We start from the raw sequence: 15,837 nt of genomic DNA on the forward strand, positions 1-15,837 counted from the left end.
CTCTCCTGCTTCTGCAGCGCTACTCTCATTTTCAGCTCCGCTATCAGCAGCTCGGTGAGGAGGGGGTGCTGGAGCTGCATGCTGGGAACAGGGCCTGGTGTTGAGAGGGCTTTATGCTTTTAATGAACTCAAACTTAAAGGGTCATTCTGGTATTTTTAAACTTGGATCTATTCCTGCATATTTTAGGACTTAATAAGTAACTAACGTTTTGGAATTGCTTTAGAGGATTGCTTCAGCCTGCACCATGAAACAGGCTGTAGTGTCTGTCACGTCATCCTTTGGGGCAAATGCATCCAATCAAAGTCAGCCACCAAAAGTTCTTGTTTTTTCCACTGATAGGCTGAGATTGTTTCTTACTGGGAATCTACACCAACACTAGCATCAGACGAACATGCGTTACGGCAGCATCTGCAATCTACACCGGCTGCGACAACAGCAAAGATGAGTCCCAGAGTCAGCCAATAAATAGGGGGGGGCAGTGACGCTGAAAAGTGTGCAGTCGAAACAGTAGACGACAACTAGGCAACCGACTTGTGGACTTATTTCTTAATTGTGCATAAATTCAGTATTTATGTCAGATGTAGAAGTCAAATGAGAAAGAATTCATAGGACTGGTTTACCCAGATGTTGAGTTAATCTTGCCTGCTCATCCAGCCTGTCAATAACTGAAATCAAAGTTGGCCAAAATGATGAGATCACATCGTTTAACATGGATTCTTTGGTTGTGGGCATGTATTTACGAAGCAATGGCTCTCTATGCTTCACCGCCGCACAGCAGTGGGGAAAAATAGATTTGACGCGTAAAACAAACAGATCAACCGGATACCCGGCTGGTGGAGATGGCAGCACTGAATAACATTTGGAGCGGTTCTGTCCCAGCACACGCGTGTCAAAAATACGCTTCATATACGTAGATTCCCCTGAAGTGTCTTTTTCTTTAACCAGAAACAGACGTTACATCGCTCTCCGCAAACACACCAGGCTCCATGATAGAAACAGTGATTATGTACATTTTTTTTGAACAATAACTCACTAACAAAATAACCGATCAAGGCAGCAGCAGATCGAACAACTTTCATGTTCTGGGAGGTAAAATGAGTGTTACCGTCCAAGAAGTCTGGTGCATTTTAAGAGAGCGATGTAAAGGCTGCTTTGGTTAAAGAAACAATCTCACTCTTTAACAAAGAGGTCTGTCTCGGTGGGGCATTTTATTAATGGAATGATAATCTGAAACCGCCACTGGGAGAAGCCCAAAGTCATTCAGACTGTTAAATATGTAAAAACAAAATAAAATACAGGAAATACTCTTTACATTATTAGATCTTTGGCTGTGGTTTTAATGGACACTGCTGTATCACAGTGCTGACAAAGTGAGGAGCTTGTCGAGGCTCTGCAGAGTGAAAAGATGGTAAAACGAGCTAGAAAGAGTTCTGTTTTCAACCTGGAATCAAAGTTGCAGCTCGGTTGTAGCTTTTGTGCATTGATTTCTTGCGTACTAGAAGTCAGTCTGCTGCTCTTTAGTATCGATGCACCGAGCCGCACATGTGTTTCTGTGAGTAAACACTTCAAAGGTGCAGGAGGTCTTCAGGATTCAGATTTAAAGCGGCTCAGCTCACAGCTGTGGGCTGCAGAGGAACGGTTACAGACTCTGGAGGCGAGCGGCTGACACTCTCAGCCAACATTATAAACCCAGTGATGATGATAATATGTCCCATGAGAACATTTGACTCCCCCCGCCCCCCTCACACTTAAAGCCATTTAACTGAGCTGCCATCACGCGCCGTGTTAGCGTCACACTGAGCTGCTCAATATGTCGGAGCACGCCTCAGTTTTTACTGATGCTGTAACTGATTCCCTCAGACACGTTTCCTCTTTGACCTTTAGCTAAGCTGATGTTTGTGTGGGGATATTCTTCATGATCTAAACTCCTATGAAGTGTTATTTGCTCTTTAAGTATATAAATCAGCTTACTGACTTTAAAGCTTCATTTCAGCAGGATTTCTTTGGGATGCTTCAGGCGGTGATTTTTTTAGCAACATCAATTCACTGAGCTGTAATTAACACTAGTTTTCATTGTCCTTGCATGACATCCCTCCCAGGGTAAATACACATTTAGTAATTCTGTCTAAATCTGTAACTTTCGGATGATGTGAGGCTGCTCTGGGACTTTTGGAATGTGTCATGTTGTGTTTCCCCCAAAAGGGAAGCTCTCTCTCACAGTTTCTCTTTCCTTTTCTCTCACTTTTTTTTGACGTCCTCTCTCGCTCTGTTCGCAGCTGTGATGCTGCATTTCATTGCTCAGCTCTAATTACAGTCCTCTGTCCAGCTCCTCGTTCATCCCTCTCTCCTCTCTTCTTGATTTTCTGACCAAACTACAACATGCAAAGTCATAAATGTGTTGGATTTTTCTTCCACCCCTTTTTCAAAGTTGGATAAAGTTGGTATTAAAGCTGCTATAATCAATATTTTTCCACTGTTGATGGATCAAATGATTACATGCATGTGAAACTTGCAGTGTCCCTCAGCTGTATGGTTTTTGTTTTGTCTGTCAGGGTAATTCGTTTTGCAGCCCCTTATTTTAGTGTTTGGATTTAGTGTCATCCCTCGCTGCAGCAGAAAGTCTTCTGTATGTGACCTGTTAGCACTTATCAACAGATGGATAAAGTTACACAGAACGAAAATGATACATAATATAGAACCTATTTCATCAGGTGGACAGAAGCACATCTCCAAATGAGTGCTAACGCTGCTCTGTGTCTGCTGAAAAACACAGAAAAAACACATCCACCACACAGATTGTAAGGTAGCAACACATCAACAATCAGTAATTGTAGTTTTACACTCAGGTTTATGTGTAAAACAAGTCCTTTTTCCAAGTTTTTTTCAGGTTAAAGTGAATGTCAGTTTCCTCTCCATCTGCGGTTGAAATGTGACGGTAATGATTCGACGGCTCGGAGTTTCACGACCCGGCTGAGATCTCTCTGGGGTCTTGTTTGTGCCATTCTGTGTGAGGAAGCGTTTCCTCCCGCTGTCTGTAAACAGCACATCTGCAGTTTACAGTGACAACGCTGGCAGATTTGTGGTAAAGAGTGCCCGGGATTTCAGAAGTAGAAACAAGCCAACAACTGTTAAAGTGACAGCTGAAAGTACAATCGGGTCCCGTTACACTTGCTCCCATTGTAGAACAGAAATATACAAAAATACAGTGTTAGTGTGTAAGCGAATTAAATGCAAGAATAGTACAAATACACACAATAGAAACCAGTTTTGCACTTGTTTTGGCCCAGATAACTACATCTATAAATAATAATATCTTGTCATAAATCTGATTTATGAATGGGATCTCATAAATGTCATCAGACCGCATCAAGAAGCATTAAAAAAGTTTTTAAAAGATGTCGTCAGCTGATGATGGAACAAGCTAACCAGTGAAGCTTCTCGCTTCCTCTTCGTCTCTGTTGAGAGTTGCTCTGATCGATGACGTACGGATCGGGTCGAGACAAGAACCCACTTAAATCCTGTGAGGTTAGTTAGCTGAGCATGCTCACAGGTCCAGTTAGAGCAGATAAACACCCAGTGCTTGGGCTTAAATATTCAGGGCATGTTTTTAGAAAGGCTAAAGAACAGACAGTGTTGGTATCTCTCTGGTGGTATTTCTTGAATGCAAATGTAACCTTGAGGAAAAGAACAGGGCGAAGGATGGGTCGAACTGCAGCTAACCGTGACCCTGTATGGTAGAAGTCGGCGTCGATGATGTATGGATGGACGGGAAACATATTTAAAATTTGCAATAGAAGTGATGTATTACAGGTTTGCAGTTTACACTAAATAAAAACTGTATTTAGCAGAAAATGCAAAGCAACATTTAAAGAACACGTCTGCAAAGACTAAATTTCAACTGACAATCCAAAGGCAGAGCGAGTGATCCTTTGCAAGTGGAACAACAACATCAGTGGTGACATTTTAGAGCTCCAAAAAAAGCCACGAAACATTTGCACCTTTAAAGGTTACATTAAGAACAAGCTCTCCTCCTGACCTGAATAGAAACCTTGGCTCTCTCACTCTCTCCTCCTGAATCACACAGGAAAGACTTCATTAGTCTCAGTGATGAGGTTTGGACTGATGTACCTCACACTCTCCTGCTCTACGTCTCCCCAGCGTCCCGTCCCGCAAACCTCTCCCTCCATCTCAGCCTCCTGCTTCACCACTGTGCTTAGAAATGATCAGCTGAAGGTCACGACCCCTCGCAGGCCCCCGACTGCCTCTGGATAAATACACTGAGAGAGAATATCGCACTTGGCTACTCACTGAGACAATGATGGAGTCAGACAGCGTGTATGTGGATCACTCTCGCAGACACAAACTCACACTGAGCTGGCGGGGGTTATGGAGATAAGGTGCGCTTTATTTAGCAACACCATGGAGCCCAAAACGGTGACGTCACTGTCGACTCCACTCAGAGAGCAGACGAGTGCATGTGAACAGAGCGTACTGATTTTACAACAGCTTGTTTTGTCTCTTCACACAGCAGATCGAAAGCCTACAGATAGCACCATAAATTGAAGTATTAAACAGCTGTATGCACTTTGAGAGTTTTAATCTGTCGCTGTCACAATATGAGCGGAGAAGTTCCTCTTGTAGAATAAATTACCAAGCAAATCGACTGTGATGTTGATAAGGGCTTAATGAGCGTCTGTTAACAATGCGTCTGTTAGAGGCACAAAAAGGGACTTAACTTTGTTTTCAGATTTTCATTTTCATGCCTGGCTGCTATCCATTTTTGTTTTGCTTTTCATGTTGGCAGACTAGGAGGCTTATGCTTTTGTTGCAGTCAGTCGCTCCGGCTAAGAGTGTCAGCTAAAAGCCTGAAATGCAAAATGTAAATGCAGGGGGAATAATATTCTCTCGACAGGGTTGTTACTCTTTTATGCTGATTTGGACGCCGTTCTAACTCCAAGACATTTCCTTGACATTCATTTGTATTTCACTTGCATATCTCGTCGGCACAGTATACTGTGCCTCTGCATGTGGAGAGCTCCTCATCCTGTCTTTGGGTGGATTGTCTGAAAGGCTGTCAGGGTGCAGGCCTGACTCGTGCTCACTGATTATATTTATGATACTGTATTCATGATGTCTGATCCCCGGTGTTTCTCTCTCTGTTTCTGCCTCAGGATCTGAAGAAGGTGCTGTCTTTCCCCCCGTACCCTGGGGAGTTTTTGCACCCGGTCGTGTATGCCTGCACGGCGGTCATGTTGCTCTGCCTCTTCGCCTCCATCATCACGTACATAGTGCACCACAGGTAAGCTGAAAGCTGCACCAACTCCATTCTGTTGAAGGATACTTTTTACCTTTAAACCTCTCTAGCCGCACCGCTTTGAAGTCCCACCTTAAAGGTGATATCTGTTATTTTTAAGTCATTAAGTCATTAAGTCAGCCATGAAACAGGCTGTAATGGCTGCATCTTAATTGTTGAGAACAAATCTGCTCATGCTTGCTTATCACCCTGAGTGTCATTTCTGGATGCTATGCTCTACTTTGTCAGAGTTCCTGCCATTACAGAAATGATCCCTACAGTGATAAAGCTTTTTGAGGAAGAGCAACATCTTAACCAGAAAAAAACCTTCTCTTCACATCCACCAGACTGCACTGATAAAAAGAGTAACTTTACCTGGCAGAACACTGCGAGTCGCTGCCTCGACCAATCCGTTTATCTTTGTCATTGTGTGACCTTTGGTGTATTAAAGGGTTTGTTCAGATCCATCACAATACTTGTGCAACACACAATAATACAAACAAACTTAATGTTGGAGGCAGCAGCAGACAGGAAACTGCTCTGAGACGTTAAATGACTGTTTTTGCCAATGGAGTCTGGTGGCTTTGAAGAGAGCGATGTAACTGTTTCTGGTTATATAAATGATCACACTTTAAGAAAAAGGTCGATATCTGTAGTGACCTTTTCTGTAATGTTGTCAGACACACAATAACAATCTGAGACTGTCAATTAGACGCCAAATGTTAAGGGAAGGGGTCCATGAGTAAATATACTGAAAACACAGCCTTCTCTTCTGCATGTGGACACTGGGGCAGATGCGTAAGTAATCTTTCCTTCATGGTTAAGTTTGTTTTCGAGGCCTCTGTCACAGATCCTGCGCTGACTGTGCTCTGAGTCAGAAGCTTTAGGCCGGCGTAAAGCACTGCAGCCCGTGTGACTAAGAGGATGTAAAACACACACACACAGGTGTGTATGTGTGTGTGTGTGTGTGTGTGTTTCTGTTTCAGACAATCTTAGCAGAAATATATGCTTCTAATGGATTTCTAAGGGCTTCTCAGGCCGCCTTTGTTCCTTTTATTACACACTGAGATGAGGACAGAGGAGGATCTGTGCGGCTCTTTGACACTCCGGCATCTGTCTGCTCTCCTCAGCTTCAAATGCAGTGGATGCTGTTATTACAACAAGAAGGGAGCCTGACTGGCAGATTATTTCAGCACGCCAATTCATCATCTGTTGTTCCTGAGGATCATCAGTCACTTTATCATGTCGCTGGCATTAATGCGCTATTATTGTAATAGCTCTCCATCCATTTTAATAGAAAGGAAAAATGACTCTTCTTAGACTAACACAGTTAACTGATATTTTGTCAGACAGAAATCTTTGCTTTTATTAATGATTTCCTGTCCTGACTGCGACTAAAGTGCAGAATGTATGAAACTGTGTGAACGTGCCGCAGCTTCGACTGTGTGCATCCATCGGTGTCACCTGGGAAGGAGACAGGGTGCGTCCTTCTGCAGTCAGACACTGATGACAGCATCTGGGGCTGCAAACAGCAGCATCACTTACTGTCGTCTAGCACTGCAGTATTGACCCAAGACAAAATTGAAAACTGCAATTCAGACAGGAGCAATTCCACAGCTGCAGGGGACTTTTGGTTCAAGTGCGATGTAAACAAACACAGCTGGATATTCTGCTGTTTGTGCAGAATAAGTGGCTGAAACTCAAGATGTAGGTCATTTTTTGTTTCCTTCTGACATTATTACTGAAAAAAACGTCCATGATTAAGGTTTAATAATAGCAGTGAGGTGAAGAATAGTGTTAAAAGCCCATAATAAGCAGCCTCTTTCAAAATGAAATAGCAGTAATGCACCAGTTCCTTTTTGAAGGACAAATAGACACAAATATTACAAATAACATTACACAGATGTATGAAAAGCCAGTTTACAAAACCAACAGCATCTTTTTACCTCATCACTAATTATATTAGCAGCGGACGTATTGAGTAGGTTGACATGCACACAGTCAGACTCATGCTTGTTCTTGGGCTTCTTTCATCTGTGTGCAGGTGTGTCTGAACACTCCTGTCACTAATCCCTGCACCTGCCGAGTTACTACTAATCAGCATCTCATCATCATCAGCTTATACGATGTACATTTCTGATGTCAGACTTTTTTACTTTGGTGTTAAACATCCATTTCTTATTTATCTTGATTTGGTTTAATAACTGATTACTACTCTTTAACTCTTTAGTTAAAGATGCAGCTTTGACTGTTGCGGTGAACAAATTATCAAAGGTGTCCACATGCAACAATAACCCAATTTCCTTCTGAGTGCTCCAGATTTTTCACAACCCATTATTATACACAACCTGGCAGCTTGGTCAGAGGCTTCAAACGGGGGCTACAAGACATGTCGTTAAACAATCACAATTGCGATGTGCGCATGAGCATGGATGTGCGATAGTAAAGCAAATTAAATGAAACATGTCGAGCTGCTACTTTATTGCTGCTTGGTGCAAAACGAAAACTCGACAGTTTCTCTTTTTCATCACTAATCTACAACTAAAGTCCGTCTGACATCACATGAGTGCAGCTCTTCATCAGAGCACAGAGTTAGCTGACCGCTGAGCTGCAGAGTCTGTGTGCCACCTGCCTGTAAACTGTAAACACGCTCTGTTACGCAAGCTGGCTTATAAGTGAGTGTATTCCTGTTAACAGCGGCATCTCGTCCTGGTGCTGGTTAATGCTGTGGCTACATAAATGGACGCGGAGCTACATAAGCTGACGTACGGTGGAGTGTTGATTTGTAGCGGCTACGCTTGCAGCACGCACACGGCGTGAGGTTGTGTGTGCCGACAGGAAGTAGGAGATGTTAGAGCTTTCGATTCAAAAACTTATCGTCACCAGGCTGGTCACACTGATGAAACATATGTTTGAACACATATCGAACATACCGTATAACACAACTGCAGATTGGGTACATCAGTGATTCTATATTGTAAAGTACCTTGTACCCATGTATTAAATTAAGGCTGCACGGTGGTGCAGTGGTTAGCGCTGTCGCCTCACACCTAGAAGATTCCTAGTGCGAATCCCGGTTCAGACGTAGTGGGCCTTTCTGTGTTGAGTCTGCATCTCCCTGTGGATGCGTGGGTTTCCTCCACGTACTCTGGCTTCCTCCCACAGTCCAAACACATGCGCGTTAGGTTCATTGGTGACTCTAAATTGTGTGAATGTGAGCATGAAAGGTTGTCTGTTTCTGTGCGTCAGCCCTGTGATTGACTGGTGATCAGTCCAGGTGTAACCCCGCCTCTCGCCCAATGACAGCTGGGATAGGCTCCAGTTCCCCCTGCAACCCTGAACAGGATAAGTGGTATCGATAATGGATGGATGGATGGATGGACTAACTTAAAGTCGAGCTGAAACGGCATTTCCAGAGTATCTAGCTTCCGTATCGTGACGTATTTCCGAGTGAAACAGGACGTGCAGGCGGGACATATCATTAGAGGGATTTGATTTGATCGTTGAGAAGTGGGCGTAGACAGACGTTCTCCACAGCGCAGTAGCTAGCTAACTGACCGAGCGTTCTTGGTGCTCTGTGGCTAAATGTTGCAGATTGATTGGTTGAAATTGTTTGGTGCTAACTTACGTAAGCACGCGTGAAATTTAGTTTTACCGGAAGAAAAAATGATCAAATTTTGAAATAAGAACACGAAGAAATTGATTTTCTGTATTTTCTTGGCCCATATTGTTAAATAGATGCACAATATTACCGGGGATGTGATCTAAAAGGATTAAAATTACATTTTTCATTTCACCTTGACTTGAGTTATGTAAACTCATGTACACAAACAACCAAACAACATACAGAGGTTCTTTCAATAACTCTCCTGCTCTTCATACGTCACCTGACTTCAAAAGCATCAGAATAACAAAGTGGAGCATAGCATCCAGAAATGACACCGCGGGTAACCTACAGCGTAAGAACTGACTGTTTCTCAGAGCTGAGAAAAGGGCTTATAATAATGTATTTAAATGACTAAAGCACAACTGGAATACTCTACAAACCCGATTCCAACCAGGATACTCACATATGAACGCACCCATTCATCACAGAGTGCTCTTCAGAACAAAAAGACATTAATTCCAGCCCAGATTAGAGCGAGAACAAGCCCATATTTAAGATATGAAGGCAGAGCTTTTGTGCTGCGTGTGTCAGACTCAGGGGAGGCTTTTTTCTTTTAACCGCGCTCACATTAACAAACTCCAACACCCCCTCGTGCTCCACACGGACACTCCCCAGCACTAAAACACAGCTCTGTTTAGCAACACTTGAGCTGTGTAGCATCACTCCAGCGGACTGACAGTATCCAAGCTGTGAAGCGGAGGGACTGCGTGTTAAACGGGCAGGATGTGAGGGAGGCTGTTTGAGGATAGGAGCGGTGGATTGTTTGAATTTGTTACTTTCTCATGTCAGTTCACTAACACAACCATACATGCACAGATACAATCCAAACCAAGATAGCATCTGTTAGCCTGCTATCAGACAGAATCAGACGGTGCTCGTTGCACTCGGTCAGTCCGAAGGCGTTGGTGGATTCAAAGGTCTGAGCTCACGCTGAGAATGTGTGTTTTTGGGTGAAGTGGTGATGCATGATGTATGAGCCTTGGAGAGAGCATAGTGGTGGGTATCATTTCTCTGAACCCAAAATCCTTTGAACCCAATTGGCACAATTTTAAGTATCTCTCAAACACAATGATGTCATGCACATACTGATGGAATAAGAGGCATTTATCTGTTATTGATCGTACATGAAGGTCAGTAAATCCACTTAGATGTTAAAAAGATGTTTCCTATAACTTCAGATTACAGATGTTGGGATGCATTTTTCTTCCTCCTCTGTACTGAAACCGAAGCTTAAATATCAGCCAATACCAGGCACCATCCGTAAGCTGCCATATTCGACGAGTTGGGAGTGTGAACATTTACACATTTTGATATTGATTTCATACAAACAGTCCTGCTGCCATGTAGCTCCTTTTATTCCATCATAATTAGCATCAAAGCACTTTCATTTCCCGCTGTAACAGCACTGCTGCCTCTGCTTTATGGGCCTCAGCCGTGTGTTTGGAACGTGTCCTCCACCTATGAAACTAGCCGTTGTATAATGTGTCATATTATACTGTCCATAGCTTTATTGTCCCTTGCAATTGGCTCAGGAGTGGGAGCAGGGTGAGAGAGCAGATGAGGGGAGGGGACAGTTTTATCCCCCTCCTACCCTTGGGGAGCGGGGGATGTGGAGGGCTGCCAGGTTAATGTACTTGACCCAATGAAAGCCCAAAGCAGAGCCTATGAAAACCCTCTTCCAGGGAGGCCAGGAGCTGGCCTGATTTATGGCCTCTTTGCTGGATGGAGTTCAGCACTGGGGCCGCCGCAGCTTTAACTCCCCCCACCACCACCCCTCACACAGAGCAGCGGAGCCCGGCCCCAGACACGCCTCACAGCTCACTGCTGAGCCACCGCTTCATCTACAGTTGGCTCACGTGCAGCCGGGGCTCCGCTCCTCCATTTTGGGGAGTGGAGATCTCCAGCACAGGGTTATATAATTCTAAATGGTGACAGTGAGTGTTCGGACGAAAAGCAGGAAGCTGACACAGGACAGTAATTATAAGAATCGATGGTCAGTTAATTCAACAAATACGTTAGTATTGTCTGACCTATTTAGCCAGGTTTCTAACAGCTGGATGGAGAGCAGTAATGTGGGTTAAGTGGCCGGCCCACGGCTGTGCGACCCCCACCTCCCCCGGCTCATCCCATATATCACAGAGAGGAGATGAATGCAGAGTTTTACATTGTGCAAACTTCAATTGATCCAGCCAACCGGAAACAATCTCTTTTTATTCATCATCAAACCAGCAGAGTGATTCATACTGTGTGCATATACCACTGCATGTACTGTGTATGTAAGAGGGTGTGTGTGTGTGTGTGTGTGTGTGTGTGTGTGTGTGTAAGGTTGTACACTGAGGAACACACTGAGGGCTCTCTAAGAAGCAGCTCTGTGCCTTCAGGTCCATCATTGAAACCTTCTTTTCCACAGTATCTCTCACTGTGAGTTTGACCTTCTCAGTATCTCAAAACAAACACTTTGTCTTTTATCTTAGTGACTAAAGATCGAATGCTTAATTTCTGTAAACACTGTCCTCTGAAAGTTCAATCATAATGAAGTTAAAGCAGCCTCCCTCAGACACTGAGCCGTAGATCTTGTTTGAATGTTTGTGTTCATTTAGTTAGAAAGGAAGTCTTAACATGAAATCATTTGTATCTCACACAGAAGCTGTGTCTGTGCAGAAAGAAGGAAGACAATAGTATGGTTAGGTGCAGCTCTTTCTGCTATACAATCATATCTAAGTCATCATTGAATGCAAAATACGGTAATTTACGTGTTCATTCAAGTCCAGATTTCCAGAGTACCGTAGTGGTCTGAATATAAGACGTTTTTCCCCTTTGAAAAACATCTGAAAAAGTGGGATTGTGTTATATTCGGGGTCTAGACAAATACACGTTCACGTCAGTAGACGGCGTCACTTATCTTTAAAGCGAGTGTATCCCTCATGACTGAGGCCAGCTGTCACTCACAGCTGCAGAGTCGGGGGGGATGAAAGGTGGAGGCTGTGTTCAAAATGCCGTACTATACTACATACTACATACAACATACTATATACTACATACTACATACTTTACACTACATACTACATACTACCTGCTATATACTGTGTTCGGAGATAGTCTGTAGTACAGAGGAGCTTTTCAAATTAATTTTGCAGAATGCTACGCCAGGTGGAAGTAAACAATAACCGCTGCTTCTTTAGCGACAGCACCCCCTTCTGCTGGAATGCTGCTGCTGTCCGTCATTTCAACAGCCCCTGTGACGTTCCAGCGCTTTGCATTGTGGGATACGGTAGGCGAGGTAGACTGGTCCGATGCATACTGGAAATTTTCTCCGAATCACTACGACATCCGGGCATTTTTGTCAAACTGCACATTTTGCTTTTGTTTCCATACTGGATACTACATGTTGGCCACATCAGTACGTACAGCTTGTATAGTATGACATTTCGAACACAGCAATATTATATATCATATTCATTTAAATCATTTAATCTTAAAGATATTGAAAACATGATTTTATTTAAAAGGTAAAATAAAATTGTTTTCCTTATAGAAACTAAATTGGTCGTCTGTTTGGACCAATGCTGTTTTCAGTTTGGAATGGAGGCTAAATTTCCACCTAAAATCTGTAGTTTGTTTGAGTCCATGAGTTTGTTGTGGCGACATACTTAAAGGGCAGACTGACAATCCTCTCTGGATGCTACGGACAGAACAAAAAACAGCGACTCCGTGGTGATGCAGTTGTTCCGATCCCTCTTGTTCCATCTCGTTGAAAGTTTTGTCACATAAGACAGCAAAAACTTACATTTGAACTTTGAAGAACATGTATCGCTTCCATTGCTGGTATTCTCTTTCATCCTCAGCCCACTTTTCCGTCCTGCTCCCGTCCACTGAAATGAAATTATTGTTCTCCCAAATCCATGAGAACAAACCTCCTGCAGTTTTAATGATGCGACACCGTGCCATTGTTTCAATACAGTTTTTAAAGTGACCATTAGTTGTGTGCATGATTGATCACGTGGTACCTCAATATTGTGCTGATGTTCGTGTCTTCAGACAAAACCAAATCAAAGCATGCTTCTCTTTATAAACAAAGCATAGTGAGGTGAAAATGTGCTCTTATTTAATGTGCTACACTTAAGAGGAAATGACCTTTCACAGTTTGGAAAAAGAGCTCTGCTAACTTGTCCTGCACTAAAGTTTGATTAATGGAATTATGTTGACTCAACTTTAAAATATTTAATGTGAATGATGAGCTTACTTTTTAAAGGTGAGCCAGGGGTAAAATGTCTTCAGTGCACTTTAAAATATTCTATTATTCAGCACATAGTGCAGCATGTGGAGTATGTTATGGCTTGTTTGCACCCCCTCAAACTCTCCGAGCTTTAATTCCCCGGGCTCTCCTCTGGTTGTTAATCTATATGGCAGAAGCAAGGTAAAACTGAAGGGCCGTCCATGCAGACCTTGTAAAGACTGGCCTAAATCACACATGAAGCGACTGATGGGAAATGTACCTTGAGATTTGACTTTGTGATAAACCACTGTGGGCTTTGGTATGTTCCTGCTAATTCTTTGATTTTTGGTCTTTTTTGGCAGCGCAATCCGCATCAGTCGGAAGGGATGGCATATGCTTCTCAACTTCTGCTTCCACACGGCTCTGACCTTTGCTGTGTTTGCCGGCGGCATCAATCGAATCAAATACCCCATCATCTGTCAAGCAGTAAGTGCATTCCCTTTTCATTCATCCCCCTCTCCAAGCTTTTCACAAAATTGATTATGAATGTGTACTCAGGTGTTGGAGACGAGGGCCCTGAGTGCAGTATATGGATGTTTAGTAATCCAGCTTTATGTATCTTTCATGCTTCAGCTGCATGTATGGCCCGCTCACTCTGTTGGCTAAGTGTTGGCACTGGAAGCCACAATGATACAGGCTCTCCCATTATGGATGCACTCACTCTCTGTCAGTCTGTCTCGGTCCACTTTTGTTGCCAAGGGTTAGTTTTTGTGAAAAATGTAGAATGTGGCAGAATATAAAACCTTTTGTGGACACTTTCCTGACTTTGAAGTTGGAGCCCAACCAATATATTGCTTGGCCAACGTACTGAGCTGATATGGGCCTATCGCAGATTTGTCGTTACAGGCATTTAGGTTTTCAGATATGCACCGTTATGGAAACTTTTTATGGAACATAAAATGCAGATAAAGTTGTAGGGGGTTATTTAGAGAATGTGTCATCATGTAGTTTGTCCAGTAGAGGCTCCAACCCACAAGGATACAACCGTCTCAGCACTATCTGCAGCAGTTAGTTGTTCAAGAAAGAACCCTTCTGATTACCTTGTGGTTCTTATATCAGTAAAAACTCCAAATGGAAACAGTCTAGTGTCATTCCAGTTAAAATCTATCTGCAGCCATGTGGGTAACAATTCTTCCTCCAGAATCACATACAAGTCTGTTTAATAAACACAGATATCCCTGGTGCTCCATTCGCACTTAACAGAACATTACTGTTGATAACAAACATTTAACATTGTTAATGAAAAATCTCATGCACACTTTGAAGCTTTAAACAAACAAACAAAAAAGGTTTCAGTGGTCAAGCTCGTCCATGTTTTATCGTAGCGTGTCAAGTCTTCCTCTGTGGCTGACCCCCATGTTAGCTATGCTAGCCGCAGGATTTGCTAGATCTCATTCTGTAAGTTGGTTGCGTAGTAAAGCTCTCTCTTCACCATCACCATCACTTGTGCTTAAAACAGGAGAGACTCCGTTATTGTTAGCATTAGATCCTTTTGTTACATCATCATATTTTTAAGGGTGTAGTGAGGTGGAGAGAAGCATCGGATACTCCCCTCAAGTGAACATTAAGCTCTAATCACTGCTGTGCCTTAGTAATGTGCAGCCTCATAGCTACGTCAGCTTGTTACTATATATTTACATGGGTGCAGCTTGTAACAGAGTCCTCCCTGCATGTTTTCAGCTGTTTGGCTCAAAATGCCCGACCTTAAGTCTGCAAAATATAAATAGACAAAGAGAACATTGCTGTCTAAAATCTCTGTGGGTCATAAAATATTTTACAGACACTAAATACGACCTACTCCTGCCTACAGTGATGGATGTAGGCAGGCCAGTCTCCATTTTGTGATGCAGCAGTGTGTCCCTGCTGTTGGACTTTCTGACCCCTTGCAATCAGTGTGTGGTCACATGGGAGGCGCCTGTGTTTCTGCAGCCCACAGTTATGAATGACTTGTAGGGCGACATGGACATTTGGGATGTCAGGACAGATTTGGAAGCGGGTCAAAGAAATGCTCTCTTTCCTGCTGGCACCTCACTATTTTTAGGTTGTTGTACAGCAAGGATAGAGGTATAACAAGCAGGAAGACTAAAAGCATATGAATTTATAATGTTTAACAACAGAAAGGATATTATATGGTAAAGGAACTGTGAAAAATCACAAGGTCTGCTGATAAGGGAAATTCCTGTGTCCTAGTATAATCTGGCAAGCTTAAAATCACAGAAAGGATCCCTGCAGAGAGAGATTCTTTTGTTAAACTGATGCCCCCTAATGGCGATAAACGGTAGTTTCAGGAGGACACTTTGCAATTTAACCAGACATCTACGTTTGGCTCTCTTTGTTATGGTTATGTACTCTTGATTTCCCCGGCTAGCAGCGACTGCCAGGTTTGCCTTCATCTGAGCGTCGAGTTTGTTTCTTTTTCTTTGGATTATCACTTATTTTTGAAGTTGTAACTGTAGTCATCGATCTTTTCTTTGTTTGTTCAGCCATATTAGATTACTGTTTACTCGCAACAATTACAGAAACCGAAAATGCAGCCGCTTAGCTCCGCCTACCCTCTCTGGCAGACCAACCACTGCTGAATGATTGAAAATGCGTCACTA

At 43.0% G+C, this 15,837-nt stretch overlaps 1 protein-coding gene across 1 annotated transcript in view; it reads left to right on the plus strand.

The window, feature by feature from the left end:
- The window catches only part of LOC138588487 (adhesion G protein-coupled receptor A3), a 207,760-nt gene that overhangs the window by 168,803 nt on the left and 23,120 nt on the right, over window positions 1-15,837 (plus strand). The window contains exons 15-16 of the mRNA XM_069658635.1: window positions 5,173-5,300; window positions 13,540-13,663. Coding sequence (XP_069514736.1) covers window positions 5,173-5,300; window positions 13,540-13,663 — 252 coding nt within the window. The remainder of the gene's footprint in view (window positions 1-5,172; window positions 5,301-13,539; window positions 13,664-15,837) is intronic.

The sequence above is a fragment of the Semicossyphus pulcher genome, unplaced genomic scaffold, assembly GCF_022749685.1.
Source record: "Semicossyphus pulcher isolate SPU_LCO1_2020_fin unplaced genomic scaffold, fSemPul1.0.p SCAF_12, whole genome shotgun sequence".
In the NCBI taxonomy this organism is placed as follows: Eukaryota; Metazoa; Chordata; class Actinopteri; order Labriformes; family Labridae; genus Semicossyphus; species Semicossyphus pulcher.